This window comes from Herpailurus yagouaroundi, unplaced genomic scaffold (assembly GCF_014898765.1).
Source record: "Herpailurus yagouaroundi ecotype Mexico unplaced genomic scaffold, PumYag 163, whole genome shotgun sequence".
Classification (NCBI taxonomy): domain Eukaryota; kingdom Metazoa; phylum Chordata; class Mammalia; order Carnivora; family Felidae; genus Herpailurus; species Herpailurus yagouaroundi.
The window spans coordinates 50,946,782-50,964,269 of record NW_024412404.1 but is presented as its reverse complement, the minus strand read 5'-3'; the positions used below and the strand labels follow the sequence as shown (position 1 = coordinate 50,964,269).

At 50.6% G+C, this 17,488-nt stretch overlaps 1 protein-coding gene across 1 annotated transcript in view; it reads right to left on the bottom strand.

Annotated features, from left to right (window-relative positions):
• HABP2 (hyaluronan binding protein 2) overlaps positions 1-16,543 on the bottom strand; it is a 32,375-nt gene extending 15,832 nt beyond the window's left edge. Inside the window, exons 1-2 of the mRNA XM_040486491.1 lie at positions 16,389-16,543; positions 4,579-4,615 (exon numbers count right to left, since the gene is read on the bottom strand). Of these exons, the coding sequence (XP_040342425.1) occupies positions 4,579-4,615; positions 16,389-16,457 (106 nt within the window). The 5' untranslated portion in view covers positions 16,458-16,543. The remainder of the gene's footprint in view (positions 1-4,578; positions 4,616-16,388) is intronic.
• Positions 16,544-17,488: the final 945 nt, after the last annotated feature.

Sequence of the window (17,488 nt, the reverse complement as noted above, 5' to 3'; positions counted from 1 at the left end):
GTCAGTTGGGCGTCTGACTTCGGCTCAGGTCACGACCTCACAGTTCGTGGGTTCGAGCCCTGCGTCGGGCTCTGTGCTGACAGCTCAGAGTCTGGAGCCTGCTTCCGATTCTGTGTATCCCTCTCTCTCTGCCCCTCCCCAACTAGCGCTCTGTCTCTGTCTCTCAGAAAAAAACAAAACAAAACCAAAAAAACGTTAAAGAAAAGTGTGTTGTGCCCCTACGATGGGCCTACTATTATGCCGGGTTCGAGGAGGCTTTGGGAATAATGAAGAGTGGCCTCCACTCACAGGAACTTCCAGAATAGGGTGGGTGGGGGAAGAAATCCAGCCAAGAAAGGAAATGAAAGGGTAGTGGAAAGTCAGGGGAGCTTGATGTGGCCAGGCCTAGGTCAAGTCTTCAAGGTCCACATTGGCATTTTAGCATTGTATGAGCCAATTGGATGGGGAAAAATGGCCCCAAGTCTCCACCCTTCCCGGTAGCCACATCTTTTGCAGTGTGACTTTGCAGCTCCTCCTACCAAAAGATGGACTGATTTCCCTGCCCCTTGGGTCTGGACTGGCCTTGGGACTTGCTTTGACCAATAGCATGTGGTAGAAGGACAGTGTGCTAGCTCCAAGCTGGGTCTCGAGAAGTCTTTTGCACTTTCTCTCTCTCTCTCTCTCTCTCTGTCTCTCACACCCTTGTGACTGCCATGTGAACGGGTCGGGCCTATTCTATGGAGGATAAGAGAACCTGTGGGGCAACAGGAGGCCCAGCAGTTCCGGTCAAGGCCTCAAAGGCCTCAGACATATGAGAGCCCAGCCAATCTACCAGCCGACTGCAGACAGGTAAGGAGGCCCAGCCAACATCAGCTGAGCCTGGTCCAGACCAGAAGAACGGTCCAGCTGAACCCAGTCTAAATTGCCAACCCAAAGAATTAAGACATTATTCTATTAAGAATAAGAATTAATACGTGACTAATGGTTGAAGCCACTCAGTTTAGGATAGCATAGTATGCAGTAATAACAAATAAATACATGGGCCTTGATTGATAAACTGGGTTGCTAGTGGGATAAGAAATTTAGGTACTACTTTAGCATTCCCCAGTGGCCTAGAAGGCTGTAGGGTCTTAGGTTTCCTGGCTGCATCTCAGATGGCACCTCTCTCTTATGGTCCTTATTTGTCTATCTGATTGTGTCCCCTAACTAGAGTGTTGGTGTCTTAAAAGCAAGGACCGTGTCTGTTCCTCTTTCTACCCCTCAGTGCCCAGCACAGAGCCCTCTGTGCAGTTAATGTATGTATTTGACAAGTGAGTTCTTCCCTCTGTGTTTGGGCCTCCCTTCATTCTGACTGGCCTGCACACGGCAGGCACACAGCTCGGCTAGCAAAGTTGGTATCTGTGTGGAACCGAGTAAATGGGAAGTGTGGGAGAGAAAGTACGTGAGATTTGGGTCCGACGTATTTGGTGAAGAAAATGCCCGATGAGCTCTGTAGGAGTCTAGAAACTTGTCCAAGTGCTTTCCTGCACACAGAGGGATTACAGCCTGACATGAAATTGGGTTCCATTGCTGGATTATTGGAAAACACTCCAGGTTCAGATACAGATTATTGGAGGCTTTCTCTAGGCTGCAGAAAAGGAGAAGGCTTTGGGCGAAGGTGGGAGCAGCTGTGAGAAGCATTTTGTATTAGGTGTAAAAAGAAATCTTCGTGCATTTCTCTATTTATCAGAGTCTGCTTCTAGAATTTATCAGGAAGGATGATGAAAGTATCCTGAGCTAACTCAAATCATCCCAGTGATTGGTTACTGCCTATTTTCTATATACTGGACACTCTACTAAATAAGTGTGGTTGCATATAATCTTATTTAAACCGAGAGAAACCCCATGGCATAGTTATTACTATTCCTATTACACAGAAGAGAAAAAAAAAAAAAAAAGGAAGTGGTGTTATCAGGGCCCAGGTCAACCCAACTCCAAGTCTGGTTTGCTTTTCCACCTGCCCAGGAGCCCCTTGTGGGTTTGTGTTTCGTGAAACTCCACGGGTTTTCGCTTCCAGGAAGTAACACACATTGAGAAATCTCTTTTAGCCCATGCTCCAAGTCCCCGGTCTGGGATTACTGTGGTCTGTAGCAGGGGTCTCTGAGTTTGTGAGATGGGCTCTGCAGCTGCTCTAGTTAAGGAGCTTGCCAGATGTGTGGAACGGAATAAAAATCTCTGGAATGCCGTCCCTGTTGGTGTCATCCATCACTGTGGCACAGACAGCTCCTCCGAGGGCCTCCCCCCAAACCCCAGCCCTGTTGGCCTGCATTCGACGCTTCCAATCCAGCTGACAGGGCAAGCCCAGCAGAGACCCTCCCTGGCAGGCGGCAGGACAGCTGATGGATGGGCCCAGCTCGTGTTGCTGGGCAGAAACAAGCCAGCTTTGAAGAGGCATTTCCGCAGGCCCGCTGGCTGTCACGGCACCTGCTTTGGGGAGATGAGCGGAGTCTGTGCTGTTTGATGACCACCTCCTCGGCCACCCATTGGGGACTGTGGCCTGGGCACCTTCTGCTCCAGCAAAACCCTCACCGCGCACCGTCTCCTGCAAAACCAACTACAGAAGCGGCTTGCCCTGTGGACGTGCGCGTGGTGTTTCCTTGGCCACGCTGCTTTCCAAACCCAGCTGGGAGCTGACAAGTTCCATCAAAGCACAACCCCCATGTGAAATTAAATCAGATGCTAACAGGGGCTTGATTAAAACCTAACCTGCTCTTTGCAGAAAGGCCCAGCTACCGCGTCTCACCCAGCTGCACGGCCAGAGGTTGACCCGTCACCTCGAGACGGACTTAGGAGCCCAGGGATGGCAGGCTCCGGGGTCCTGTCATCGGCTCACCAGACTGGCAGAAGCCACTGGCACAGTTCTTATAGGGCGAGGAATTTCAGAAGGTTAAATCCAACCCTCTCCACTCGCTACTAAAGTGGCTTCTCAGCTCGTGCTGAAATGCCACCAGTGATGGAGAACTGGCCACCTCCCAAGAGCCCAACAGCACATGCAGGTTTTTGGGCAACTCGGATGGACAGGAAGTTCTTCCTGTTTGCAGACCAAATCTGATCCTCCAGCTTCTGATCTATCTCCTGAAAGCTGGAAGCCTTAAGAACACAGAGCACGGACCTCTTCCCTTTTCGGTCATCTGTGTTTAGCGGGGCCACTGTGTTTAGCGGGGCCACTGGCTACAGCTGTTCAGGTTGTTCATGGCGCCACAAACTCATGGTGATTGTAGGTGTCGTTTTGCAGTTTTCTGGAAGATGGCAGCCCAGCGTCTTGAGGTAAACACGTCTCTTAATTCTCAGAAAGTTGACCTCACGGACTAGCGGGGGGTCTGCTTTTCATTTACTTGAAGAGAGCGAGGTCTCTTGAGTTTTCCAAGCTCTTCGTCCACTGCGTGACCCCACTGTTCTGGAGCTCCAACATCTAGACCAAAGGAGCCCTCCAATGGGGCCTGAGAGTTGTGTGCTGAAGGCTGGGGGAGGGGACAGCTCTTCCCACCTCTTAGCTTTGGACCGCCCCCCCCCCCCTTGGACTCCACATGCAGATACTGGTGTGGCCAGCTGGGGGAGCCCTCTGACGCATGATTCCTCCAAGGAACGGAATTCTACACTGTTGAATAGAACACTCTCCTTTGCTTTGAGGAAAGACACGGACCCTCATGCAGAATTTTCCCCAGTTGTCTCCATCTTGCCTCCAAATACGCCCCTGACCCAAAGTTTAGATGTGACTAAACTTCGCCATCTCCATGTGCTGTCTGCCTGGCTCTCGTTCCCCTGTGGGTGACCAACACAAGGCACTGCCAGTGCCGGCCTCTGCCCTGATGGAGTTGTGCCTTGGTTCTTGGAAGGGAGACTTGGGCCCAGAGTCCAGAGACCGAGGTTGGATGATGGCAGGAAAGAACAGCTCTGCTCAGCTGGGGCACAGCTGAGGGTACCAGGCAGAGGGGACAGGACAGAGACAAGGTGACAGAGAGAGTCTGTGAGAGACAGAGCCGTCGTGAAAGGGTCTGGGGAAACAAACCAGGCAGAGGGGCAGTGGGGGGGGGGGGTGCTCGTGGGAGGCCGCCACAGGGGCGGCTCAGCCTGAGGGCTGCCTGCATGGCCCAGCACAGGGGGCCTGGCTCCCCACCCACGGGGTGAAGTGAGCGAGGGTCCAGGTTGGCCTGCCTGGAGCCAGTAATTGCCCCATGCCACCCTCACTTTGCGTTGGCCTTTTCATCTCAGCCCACTACTGGGCTGTGTAACCTCTGGCGTCCCTCCCTGCGCCTCAGTTTCCTCTTCTGTAAAATGAAGGGACTTAACTGTATCAGCAGTTTTTCCCTTGAGGTCCTGAGACAGGGCATCGGGGGCATCCGCGGGCAACTCGAAATTTAGCAAAGCATTGTGCGTGTGCGTGGAGGGACAAACACCCAAGAGAGCATCTTTCCGGGAAGCTTCTTGAAGGGGTCCATGGCACTTCGGAACCCTTTGAACGCCGAGGTTGTGCCAACACTTACACGCGTGGGTCCCCTCTCCTCCATCCCAGAGCAGCCTGTAGCTTGTGGGGAGCCCCTGGACGATCCACACACTCACCTGGGTCCGGGTCTACGAGTAAAGACATCAAGGAGAACTGCAAAAAAGCAAAAACGAAAACAGAAAACCAACACAGGGCTGAGCAAGGTTGAGTCTGCTGGCTGGCTGGGTGCCTCCCCGAGCTCCTGCCAGCTGAGAGGAGCTTCTCCCAGGGTCACATATCAGGATCAGGAGCGCTGGGTGCTTTCGGATGGCTGTAGCTGGGACGGGTTAGAGGGAGGGGGCGGGGCCTCTTTGAAGACGCCCCCTCCTCCCCTTCTTCCCGTGCCCGTTGAGGATTCTCCTTGGTAGGGACTCGGTGCTTGTGCCTACCCGGGCTCAGGCTGTGGCATGGCTGCCCAGGTATTGACAACCATGTCCCTGACCGTGATGAACACGTACGGAGCCTCTCCTCTCTGCCTGATCGTGCGTTCCTGCATTTCATTCCTATAACGGCCCTATGAGGAGGCTTATATTAGCCCATGTACAGACGAGAATATTGAGGCTCACAGGTCACACAGCTGTGGTCAGATTCGGATTCACACTCCAGTCTGGGGGAGACTTGGGTGACAGCTCCTTGGACGGGGGATGGACAGATGCTTAAAACTCTCCAGTGCCTTCTCACAGTTCTTGGAAGAAAACACAAGCACCTGCCACAACCCATAATCCTCCGGCCATACCCTTCCCGTCCACCGCCCAGTACTAATCCCCAGCCACACCCGGGTTCAAACTGGCGCTGGCCAAGGTCCTCCCACCTCAGGGCCTTTGCACCTGCTCTTACTTCTATGTGGAAGGCTCTCTCCCGTGACCATTGCTAGGTCTTAGCTTAAATGTCATTTTCTCCAGGAGGCCTTCCCCAGCTCGCCGTGGGTGTGACACGCTCCCCACACACTGTTTTGTCATTATACCCATTCATTTCCTCCATAGTTCTTGTGCCATGCCACTCTTGTCTATTTGCATGTTATCTATTTCTTACATTGACTCTGCCCTCCAGAAAGGCAAAGATCTCGTCTGTTTCATCACTGATGTATTACCCCATACGGAGAGTAGGCACATGACAGCCCCGAAAAAGTTTTTGTTGAATAAATAAACAGTCTTATGAACAATTCCTTTTAGAGCACAGTACTTGTCGGAAGAAGAAAGTTTTACTCATTTAAGAGCTGGAAATATATTCTTTTACTTAAGTCGAGGGTAAGCAAACTAAGGCCCTTGGGGCCAAACCCAGAGGTGTCGTTTTATAAATACAATTTTTTTTAAGTTTGTTTGTTTGAGAGAGATGGAGACAGTGTGAGTGGGGGAGGGGCAGAGCCCCACATCGGGCTTTGCGCTGAGCGTGGAGCCTGATGAAGATTCTCTCTCTCTCTCTCTCTCTCTCTCTCTCTGCCCCTCCCCCACTCACGCACGTGTGCGCGTGCGCTCTCTCTCAAAATAAAGAAATAAACTTTAAAAAAAAAAAAAAGAAGAGGCAGGTTAAAAAAAAAGAATGCATCGTGACTTGAGGTACCGAGGGCGCAGTATCCACAGTGGAATTCTTGACAAAAATGCTTCTCCCGAGTCTACTCACGAGAAGCACGACAGACGCAGGTTGTGGCCGTTCAACGGAACAACTAGCCGAGGCCCTGCAAACATGGCAGTGCCGTGAAAGACAAAGAAGGTGGGAAGGCTGTTCTTTACTAAGTGAGAGTAAAGAGACGTGACAACCCAAGGCCATGAGAGGTCCTGGATTTAAAAAAAGAAAAAAGAAGCCGTAAAGGACATTGTTGGGGCAATCGGGAAACTGGAGTGTAGACTGATGTTAGAGAATCTTATTGCGAGCCTTATTCTTCCCACTCTTCTGTAGGTTTGGCAAATTGTGACATACACCGCTGGGGAGGGGAAGGCATGCAGAGAGGAAGAGTGGCCATTTGCTGTCTGGACGGGGCCCACGCCTGCTTAATTGCCTCAGGGTCATCCGGCCTGGTTTCTGCAAAGAATGACATGGGGCGGGGGCGGGGTATCTTGTTTGGGAAGGGGGTTGATAGTGGGGAGCCTGACGGAGAAAGGGCGGGTTCAGGTCTTAAGGGTGTTCCTGGGCCTCGGGACTTGAACGGGGTAGAATCCGAAGGTGACTCCTCCAGGCTTGAGCACCAGGGCGGTAACCAAGGGAGGGCCGTGAGACGGCCCCGAGTGCAAATGTGACCCCTCCTGCCAACTCTGCGTCGATCCGGTCCTTCGCCCTGCATCACCTTCCCTCCACGGAGCTTGTCCGGAGGGCAGGGCCTGCCCCTCTCCCCATGCTCCCCCAGCCCAGAGGAGATAGCCCCTGAATTCTCCCATTTGCACTGAACAGTGTGGACCGTGCCTGGCCACGCTCAGCCTTCGAGAAGTGGGCAGGACAGGAGAGAGGACTTCAAGGAACATGGTTCCTCAGGGCCCAGCGTGGGCAAGGCCCTCTGACGCCTGGACCTGAGCCAGAACCCCAAATCTGAGCTCTGAGCCGCAGCGGGAGGGCCAGCCAAGTGCTGCGCTGCCCACAGCCAGCAGGTGGCAGACGTGCCCTTCCCAGGAGCTGAGCCCTCGCTCGGGAGAAACCAAACAAAAACAACGCTGGACCTTTCTGGGGCCTGGGGGCCCTGCAGATCCCGCTGGCTCTCGGTGAATCTGAAGCAGCTGCCGCCCAGCGATGCAGCCTGGGCTGCGAGTCAGGGATCCAGACCAGGCCCACTCGTTTTGTGAGCCACTGGGTCCGCCTGCAGAGATAGGCTGCAGCGACATGTGGAGACCCACGGCCCAAACACAGGCTGGGTAGCTGGGGGACCATATGGGAGAGGCCAGGCCAGTAGCCAGTTATTTATGCCATAGGTCTGGATCCTGAAACTAACCTGGGTGATGGGGGTGGGGGAATGGGGAGGCACAATGTTTCATCCCATTCTGGCGTTCAGTCTTTCCACGGTGACACTTAAAATGATACAACTCCTACTCCTGGGACTTGCAAACGCATGGAGGAAGACCACGAAAGCAAAAGAATAAGAAGGGGGCGGGGGAGGAGGAGACAACCGTGGTCTCAGTTGGCATACATCAAGAGCTGACAGTGTGCCAAGGACTGTGCTCGATATTTTACATGCATTCCGTCTCGTTTGCGGCACACGATGCTTGATCATGGAGGTACTATAACTGTGTCTATTTCAGAAGTGAGCAAACCGGTTCCCAGAGGTGAGGTTGCCCACAGTAACTCAGCTAGTAAATTGCTGGAGCCAGGATAGAATGGAGCCAGTCTTCCACCGGAGCCCTTGCCCTTAACGTCCGTCGCTATGAGGGCTGAGGAGAGCGTGGCAATCATACGCTTTAACGGAAGAATGGAGGAGAAAGAAACAGAAGCACTACTGAATTCTACAAGAGGCAGGTTGTGAAATCAGACCTCTGTCCTTGGAAAGCTTTATGAAAGGCCTGTCCGGGCTGGCCCAGGCCTGGTAGGACAGAGAGAGGACTGCTGGGCACCAGCGACCGCTGTGGAAGGTACAAAAGTCAGCTCGAGCCTCGGCCAGGCCACGGTGGCCAACGCATCTCGACAAACATCTCCACTCAGATGAGGGGGGGTGTGCAAGCCGCTGCCTCCTTCTTTTACCGCTTCTGTTCCTTGTCTCAACAGGGATAAAATAGCAGCTTCTAGTATCTTCTAGTGTCTTCTAGGCTAAGGTTTGTTAGGGGGAACGACAGGGAGGGCAGAGAGAAGGATATTGTCTCTGAGTCTTACTGATTTACAGCGTAATCTCCCCGGGGGTGAAGAGCATGGGAGTCTAATCCATTTTGTCCTCTCTTTAATCGAGTTTAAGCTTTTTCGAGATTTCATCTTTAATCTAGATTATTGCAGCTCAGGTTCTTCCTCTGCCTTTCAGAATTCTAAATCTTCTGGACAACAAGAAGGCAGAGGCTACCAGTCCGAGTTGGCGAATCCCAGGAATTAGCTGGTGGAAAATGTTCTCAGAGGATTGGGACGCAGAAGAGGGGAGATGTGGTGCAAGACCTGTCCTCTGGGGCCAGAAGCCTGGCTTAGCATGAACCAACCAACAATAGAAAATTGGGACTCTAGGGCCACCTGGGTGGCTCAGCCGGTGAAGTGTCCAACTCTTGATGTCGGCTCAGGTCATGATCTCAAGATTTGTGGGATGGAGCCCCACCCTGTGTTGAGCTCTGCGATGATAACGTGGAGGCTGCTGCAGATTTTCTCTCTCTCTCTCTCTCCCTCTTTCTCTGCCCCCCCCGCCCCCCCATGCGCACTCCGTCTCTCTCAAAATAAATAAGCTTAAAGAAAGATTGGGACTCTAATCCCTCCATCCCTTCCTCCTTGGATGTTCTACCATGAGCTGGTTGTGGATCAACACGGAGAAGCCGCGTTCTTCCCAAGGGCAGTTGGGTGGGAGATAACTCTGCCCCGTGACCAAGTGAAGCTGAAGTCACTGGCCTAAAAGGGTGGGCCAAAGACAAGAGTGCAGCGTTCAGCAGGCCAGTCCTCACTGTCGGACAAAGAGCTCAAGGTCAGGGTGAGATGTGGTGGTGACAGAGGACAGAGGTTGTCCGTGTTCCCGTCACCAACCCAAGTATTGCCCCATACCATCCCCCCACTGCGGCTCTGGCTGCAGACAAACTATGATGAAATTCACAGTTGTGCAAAGCCACGTAGTCCTTTCCCCCCCCCAAAACTGTGATAAAATCCACGCAACACAATATTTTTAATTTTAACCATTTGCAAGTGTACCATTCACTGGCATTAGTTACACGAACATTGTTGTGTAACCATCCCACGCTATCTTTACCCGAAACGTTTTCATCATCCCCAACAGAAAGTGTGTAGCCATTAGATAATAACTTTCTCCTCACTCCCCGCCCTCCCCTGATCAGTACCCGAGTAACCTGTATTCTATTTTCTGGCTCTGAATTTGCCTATTCTAGGTACTTCATATGTGTGGAATCACAATATTTATCCTTCTGTGACTGGATTTATTTCACTAGGCATAACGTTCTCAAGGTTCATCCATGTTGTAGCATATACCAAACTTTCATTCTTTTTCAGTCTGAGTAGATTTCCATTGTCTATCCATTTTGTTTATCCATTCATCTGTTGAGGGACGCTTGGGTTGTTTACCTCTTTTGGCTATTGCGAATAAGTTGCCATGCACATGGCAACATGTATAAATATCTGTTCCAGTCCCTGCTTTCCATTTTTCTGGGTTATACCTAGGAGTGGAATTTTCTGGGTCTTAGGGTAGTTCTATGTTTAACTTTCTGAGGAAGCACCATCCTGTGCTCCGTAGTGGCCGCACCATTTTATATTCCCACCGACAGTGCATGAGCGTTCCAATTCTTTCACATCCTCATCAACACTGGTTACTTTCCATTTAAGAAAATTCTGGCCATCCTGATAGGTATCGAGTGGTGCCATTCAGTCCTTTTCTAGTCGCACGGAATCTTGCCTTTCTTGCTTTTGTACATACACCACACAGGGCTGTCTCAGGATGGGCAGGGTTCGCTGTGGCTTTGCTTTAATCTGAACCTCAGGGCAGGGAGGGAAGGCTTTAGCGGGGGAAATACGGCAGCCAAAGAAGAAAGCATTGGCCCGCGGTCTGTGTGGGTGGCTTCCTTCTCGGGAGCCTGGGTGAAGCAGGACCATAGTGACGAGCAAGGGTGCATGGTGGAGAGGAGTGGGTCTGGACTCTTCATGTACAGAGGGGTAAGGCCCAGGGGGATGGAGTGTTCCTATAAGGACACGAACTGACTGGGGCAGGGGAGGGACTCGAGGCCAGATCTCCTTGCTCTGTCAATCACCTGCGTAGCCTTTCTACCTTAACGCTCAGAGCTTTAGAGCCCATTTCAGGCCTCTGCCCAGGTGACTGAGGGCTGGAATGTAGCTTCACGTGACAAGCAGAGATGGGATGGGGGGGGAGTAGAAGACTTCCATGGCATTTGCCGTTCATTCCTGGAGAACTTGGTAAAAATTCAGTTTCCTGAGGCGCCTGGGTGGCTCAGTCAGTTAAGTGTACGAGTCTTGGTCACTTGCTCAGGTCACAATCTCACGGTTCATGGGTTGAGCCCCACGTAGGGCTCTATGCTGGCAGTGCAGGACCTGCTTGGCATTGCTGTCTCCCTCTCTCTCCGACCCTCCCTGGAGCGCTCTCTCTCTAATAATAAATAAATAAATAATAAATAAATAAATAAAAAAATTCAGGTTCCTGGGCCCTATACACAGATATCGTGCGTCCATGGGCCTGGAGTGGGCCCAGAACATGAATTTTGAACCAGTACCCAGGTGACTTTGCCCTCAGCCTCGCTTTGATTATACCTGCCTTAGACATGAAGCTCCTGGCCAAGGGAGACTGCGGGCTGATCTCTCCTCTTTGCACAAGTTGTTGAGTCGCTCTGTGCCTCAGCTTCCCCGATTGTAAAAGTAAAAACGTCCTTACCCTCATGTTTTATTCCAGGGCATATGGCTGCTCGTGGGGAGTGCAGCTTTTGCAAAGGATTGGGGGGGATTGAGGACGAGGGATAAACACACGCCTTTCTGGGTGTGATAGTGCAGGTGGAAGGCCTTTGGAAAGGCAAATGAACAAACAAGACAAAAGAGTGAGATGGGTCTGAGGCCTCTGCCACATGGGCATGATCCTGAAGCTGCCTTGACTTCCGTGCTTCCTTTGGTGTGGAACCGGTGGTCCCCAAGCTGATTCAGCTGGTGCTCCCCAGGGCATGACCTGACATCAGGCACAGCGTAAGACGGTCACTCCCTTCCCAATTTCACCATAAACCTTTCCAAACCCATCACGAAGGAGAACTGGGTGCTGCTGGTAAGTCTCTATCCTCTCTACCTCTTGCTAGCCTCCCCTTCCAACAAGGAGAAAGCAGGCTTCAGGCTCTGAGCATTTGGGTGGCAAGTGTAGCCAGTTAGAATTCAGTGATGTCATTTTCTTTGATTTTTTTTTTTCCAATATAGTAGTGACAATTTCCTTTAAAAACAAATCTGTTGAGCTAGAGAAAAGGTAACTCTGTTTAACAAACACATTAAGAAACCGGTTTGGGCTTTAGGGCAGACCTGGGTTTGAATCCCCATTCTGTAGCCTCCGGGGGTGGCCATCTTGGACAGATTCCTTAGCTTTTCTGTAGCTTAGTTTCTTATCTGTCAAATAAGGATGATATGGGTGCCCAAGCCATTGGGCACTTGGGAACGAAGTAATAAACATTAGGCACACAGTATCTGACATACGATAGAGACTTAACAAACGGTTGTGCTATGATTATGATTATTAGCTACTGTTGTCAGAGAGTTTGAGTTTTTCTTTGCTTTGCTTTTTTTTTTTTTTTTCCCCCTTGCAAATCATGGGCACGAGTAAGGAGAGCTCGCTAAGCATAAACTCTTCATGGAACTTGTTTGTCGGGTCACAGGCACGTCACACCAGTCCACCCCCTTATTTTTCCTGGGATCTTTGCCAAGTCCTAAGCCAGAAAACCTTGTTATATTAATTATGAAGAAAAAGCATGTTTTATTTAAAATCCCGGCTGCCGAATATTCTACCATGCTGTTTCTCTGTGACAGCAGAATTCCTTTTGCATTTAGGGAACCTTAATGAATTTAAAATGTAAATATATCTGTGCCTATATACACATGCGATTTCCCGCGACCTGATTTCCCTAAATACCAGCATATACCGCCAAAGCTAATGAGTTGGAATTGTGCTTTGGATCAGTTTTGTATAAAAAAAATCTGTAAGAAGTCACAGTGAACTTCAGTCCCTCTCTTTTCCTTAAGACTCTGTGGTTCCAGCAAGAGGGAGTGACGTCCTTCCTGGGCCTGAAGGAGACTTGGATATTCTGGAACCTTGAGGCTTAGAAAGGGGTGGCTCTCACTTTCCCATCAAAGGCCTAGTTCGGTCCTGGGGGCTGTGCAGATGTGAACGCTGAAATTAATCAGACGCTGAACCCAGTTACTTGACCATCCAAAACAGGCTCCAATCCTTCAACATCCATAGTGTTTCTGCATAATAACAGACAACCCGGGCTGTCTCTGTCTCTCTCTCCAACTTAGAACCTGGCCGATAATGTAAATCCATCCAGCAAAAGAGTATCAGTGGTAGAGAGTGGTAGGGCCTATGGACTCGGTGGGGGGCGGGGGGGCGGGCCGCGCTCAAGTTTCTTCTGAAACTGGGAATGGTAGCCCCTCATCTGGCTGGTGCCAAGCAGGTACGTGAGCCCCATGTTACTAAAATGTCTGGTTTGGGAGTGCCTGGGTGGCTCAGTTGGTTGAGCATCTGACTTCGGCTCAGGTCATGATCTCACAGTTTGTGGGTCCGAGGCCCGCGTCGGGCTCTGTGCTGACAGCTCGGAGCCTGGAGCCTGCTTCGGATTCTGTGTCTCCCTCTCTCTCTGCCCCTCCGGCTCACACTCTGTCTCTCTCTCTCTCTCTCTCTGTCTCAAAAAAATAAAAATAATAAAAACGTAAAAAATAATAATAATAAAAAATAAAATGTCCGGTTTTCAAGAAAAGCTGGGGATTTGTGCTTCTATGTGAAGTGTTCTGATTTGCAAATGTTGCCAAACAATTGAAAGAAAATTAAAATACTCTTCGGCTGACCTTTTACCCCCTAAAGAAAACTCAGTCTGTGAGCAGAATGGACTCCCAAGTTGCCAGTTTGCAGATTCGGGTCCCTTCAAAACTTTCTGTGGTGCTCTACCTGGGAGGATACTAGAGTTCTAGAGTTGTTGAGTTTAAACTCGAGGGTTTAAGGAGTCTAGACATGGGAGCAAACATGTGTTTTAATTATAAAGTGCATTGCTGGGGAGAGAAAAGCCATTGTCTTCTGTCCTCTCTAGGGATGGCCTGCCAAGCCTTGTCCTCTGGCTTCTGACCCTGGAGAAGGTCAAATTCCATTATGGCCAAGCCCAGTGGCCAAGAACCACAGCAAGAAGAGATTTTTGAGCCCTGGGCACGGTGCACATCCTCAATACAGTTGAGTGGGTCTCCTGTAACGGGCAAGGAGTGGGACAGATCTGAGCCTCGGTCCTGGCTGGGAAGTTAGTTGAACATCTCTGGGTGCGTTTCTCATCCATAGCACAGGGGCAACAGTACAAGGCTGTGCTGGAGACAGGTGTTCATTCAGGAAAACCAACTCTAGCTCAGGCCAGGAAGGCACTTCGAATGAATTTCTGGTGTCCATGACAATAACATTTGTCCAATACCTCTTTGGATCACGGATATCTGAATAAAAATCTAAGTTAGAGATGAGCCCATGGAGAACTCATTATAGGGTTTGCTGCATGACCTAAATTCATGGGAGAGTGTCCACACATCCTCCCAATGGATAGTGATTGTAGATCCTGTGACCACTTTTCTTTAAAGTTCCAGGGGCACATGGAGATCGCTGCACCCCAACCAGCAAACAAACCCCTGGACTAAGAGCTTCCTGCCCCTACACAGAGGACCATGTCCCTGAAGCTCTGTGGATGGAAGAAATCTCATCTTCAGCCCGAGTCCAGGCGAAAGACCTCATCCAGACAGTGGACAGCAGCCCGTAGGGTAGAGCTCAGCTTGACTAGAGGCCAAGCTGTCCATCTTCCCACCTGTAAAATGGGAACAATAACACTACCTACTTCTTAGGGTCCTCCCAGAGATGAACCGATCCACTGTAAAGAAAGAACCTGGCCCACAGGATTTCTCATTAAATGATAACAGTTGGTGATTATTTTTAGCTACGTGGGGTGGAAGAGACTGCCCAGCCCATCTGGCTGTGTGGCTCCCTCCCCTCGATGATGCCCCTGCACTCTCCAAAGCATCTGAGCGAGTTGGCCACTTTCCCCTGGATGTCTGTGGACTGGCCCGTGGAACGCAAGCCGCCTTCCCGACCACCTGTCTGGCACACATCTGGGGTAAGAAAACATTCCAAAGCCCTGAATCCTCTCTTTGGAACTGACTAAGCTCATTGCCCGAAGGCTATCTCTCATATTTTCTCTTTTATCCATTATTGACTTATAATTTCATTGCTAACCCTAAAAATTCACTGGGGCTTGCACCAAAGGGAGTTTTTGGGACCATTACCGTTGTGTGAACTTCAAACAGACTGCATCAACTCTCTCCTTGCCTGCAAACTTTAGGATCTAATTCTTTCCGACTGGTACTTTCTCTGGGCCCCTTGTGGGCCTCTGATAATTTCCACCTCTTCCTCTAGACCTATGGTATTTCTGCTGGGTCTTGTCCCCAGACATCCACCAAGCAATCAAATGACGTAGGGGCTTGAAAATTTGTAACTGCAGCCACAGCACACATATACCAGTCATCACTGGTGAAAGAAAATTCTCTCGGAGGTGAGTCACTTGACAGCTTAATATGGGCCAAAGGAAGGTGTCTGAGGAAAGTTTACCGAAAAGGGAGGAGAAGCTCTTGGTTTTGAAGCATCTAATGAGAAAATCTGAAATTTAATCTGCTGCCTACAGGGAAAGCTCTATGGAATAGAATGGGAAATAAAATGCAAAGGTATTTAATAAGATAAAGGGGTTATGACTGCTCTTTCTGTTGCCATCCCTTGATTCTTCTCTACCTGCCCCCCCCAAAGGGGTACATTCTCTGATTTAATTTTTTTAATGTTTATTTATTTTGGAGAGAGAGAGAGAGAGAGAACACAAGCAAATGGGGGTGGGGCAGAATGAGAGAGACACAGAATCCGAAGCAGGCTCCAGGCTCTGAGTTGTCAGCACAGGGCCCAATGCGGGGCTCGAACTCACAGGCTGTGAGATCACGACCTGAGCTGAAGTCAGACACTTAACCAACTGAGCCACCCAGCCTCCCCTTATAGAGATGTCGTATTCATTCTGGAAATTTAAAGGGGAAAGCGCTAATATTTATTGAAAGCCAATGCATTGCTTCATCCAATCAGCCATGGCCCTCCCCAAATCTGTGACAGATTATCTGTCACTTGGTTTGCAGTAGGGGAAACCGAGGCTCGGAGTGATTATGTTTTGCCCAATATTCCACAGCTAGAATGTGGCAAAGCTGTGATTCAAAGCGCTGGCTCCAAAACCCATGCTCATGCCTCAAACCACATCTGGTAGGGAAACCCAGGAGGCTCTGTTTCTGTTGATAGCCCCTCTCCTGTGCCCACAGAGATCCAGCTGACACTCTGGAACCACAAAGGCACACAGCAGGGGCCGACATCTCCACCGCCCATCTGCTTCCAAATGCCTACGGTCCCCACGTAAGACCCGCGGATGGCATTTCCTCTCCCTGCTCGCCCCCACCTCCCTTGGGCCCCTGCTGACCCTCCTTGTCCCATCTGCTAGGGACAAGGGAGAAAAAGCTACCCACGAAGCTTCTCTCCAAAACTCATCCACCTAAGTAAAACCAGACTCATACGCAACGAACAGGATTCTCCCCTCAAGCCGAATCACAGGGGTTCCTCCCCTACTGTTGCCTCAGATGGCCAGAAAACTGTACCTCTGTCAACACGTGCAAAGAGTCTGTAGCTTTTAATGGCTTCTCGAAGGGTTCTTGGAGATCCATGCCAAAGGGTTCTCCGAGCCCCTCGTCTTGGCAGATTTGCTCGCCCCGGTCCCCTTAGTGGCAAGGTGCTCACGGAGACTCTGCTCCGAGGGCTCGAGTCAGTTGCGTGGGTTCATGGACTTGGCTTCTCGACAGCAACTAACATTACAGGCCTGCATTGACTCTTACAATCAGGATGTATTCAGATTGACAACACGTGCCTTTTACAACCCAAGTTTCTAGTCACTCCCGGCCCAGGTGCTTGAACCTGGGTCGAACCCGGGTCTGCCTCATAACCTCAGCCTCTCAACTACGGACATTTGAAAAGGACACTTACCCCGATGGCTGCCTTTCCCACCAGAGCTGTTACCAGCACAATATGGAGATGACACATTCTGGCGAGCATCTGTGCAGTTGAAGGCCTCTTGTTTTGCTCGACACACAATTTCTTTTGCTGTCTATGCCTTTACGGGGGAAACATGTCCCCAAGGACTCAAGAACAAAGGATGCCAATTATTAACTAGGCATCGAATACTGTTTAATGTTTTGCAAACCAACTATCTTGATTAAACAAATGGCCACTTTGGAGCTGGGCTGAGTCACGGGGTGGTTTCTCTTCTGGGGAGAAAGTATCCAAAGGAAGTGGCAGGGTTAAAGAGCCCCAGCCCCTGGGTGCACCCCGGGGGCTGGCGAGTGTTCGATGCGGAAGGGCCGATAGTTAACTACCGTCCCACGCACGGGATGAAAGCCCCAGCCGGGTAAGGCTTCCGCTACAGGCCTTTGCCGTCGCTGATTCAGACAGAATGTTAACGGAGTTCTGATTCATCAAATCTCTAAACAGAATTAAGGCACGGACGGGCTCCTAACAACATCACACGCTCTATTCATGAAAGATAAAGGACGCAAAACTGCTATTGACAAACATTGATCCTGGGCCCTTTGAAGCATTGCCCATGGTTGCTTGTTGGCTTCAAAAGTTTTCTTTTAAATCTCATTACATCAGGTTTTCTGCTTTTTAATTATTTTTTTTTTTTCTCCTTTCCTTGGAGTCTTTCTTTGATCAAGAGGGTGAAGAAACCGTGATGCTCATATCCGGGGCCGGTCCTCCCTGTGTTCTGTGTTTAGCTACCCTGGTTCCAGGTAAGGTTCCATAAAGCAACGTTACCTCTCAAGCGTGGGTTCTCAGGAACACGCTTATTGATTTCTTTAATAAGCATCATCTTGAGCTCTTGTAACCACCTGACTGCCCACAGTAATCTATGTGAGGGCTCCGGGAATCCTCCTGCCCGGGGCCGGCATCCGGGTTCTGAAACCTTGCCGCCAGCTGAGGCGGGCGCTCGCTCGGGGCTCCTGCTCACCCATGTGCCGTAACCTATTTGGCACACGCAGGACCGCTCAGTGGCTGCTTCCACCTTTGGGAGACAGGTTGCCAGCCGC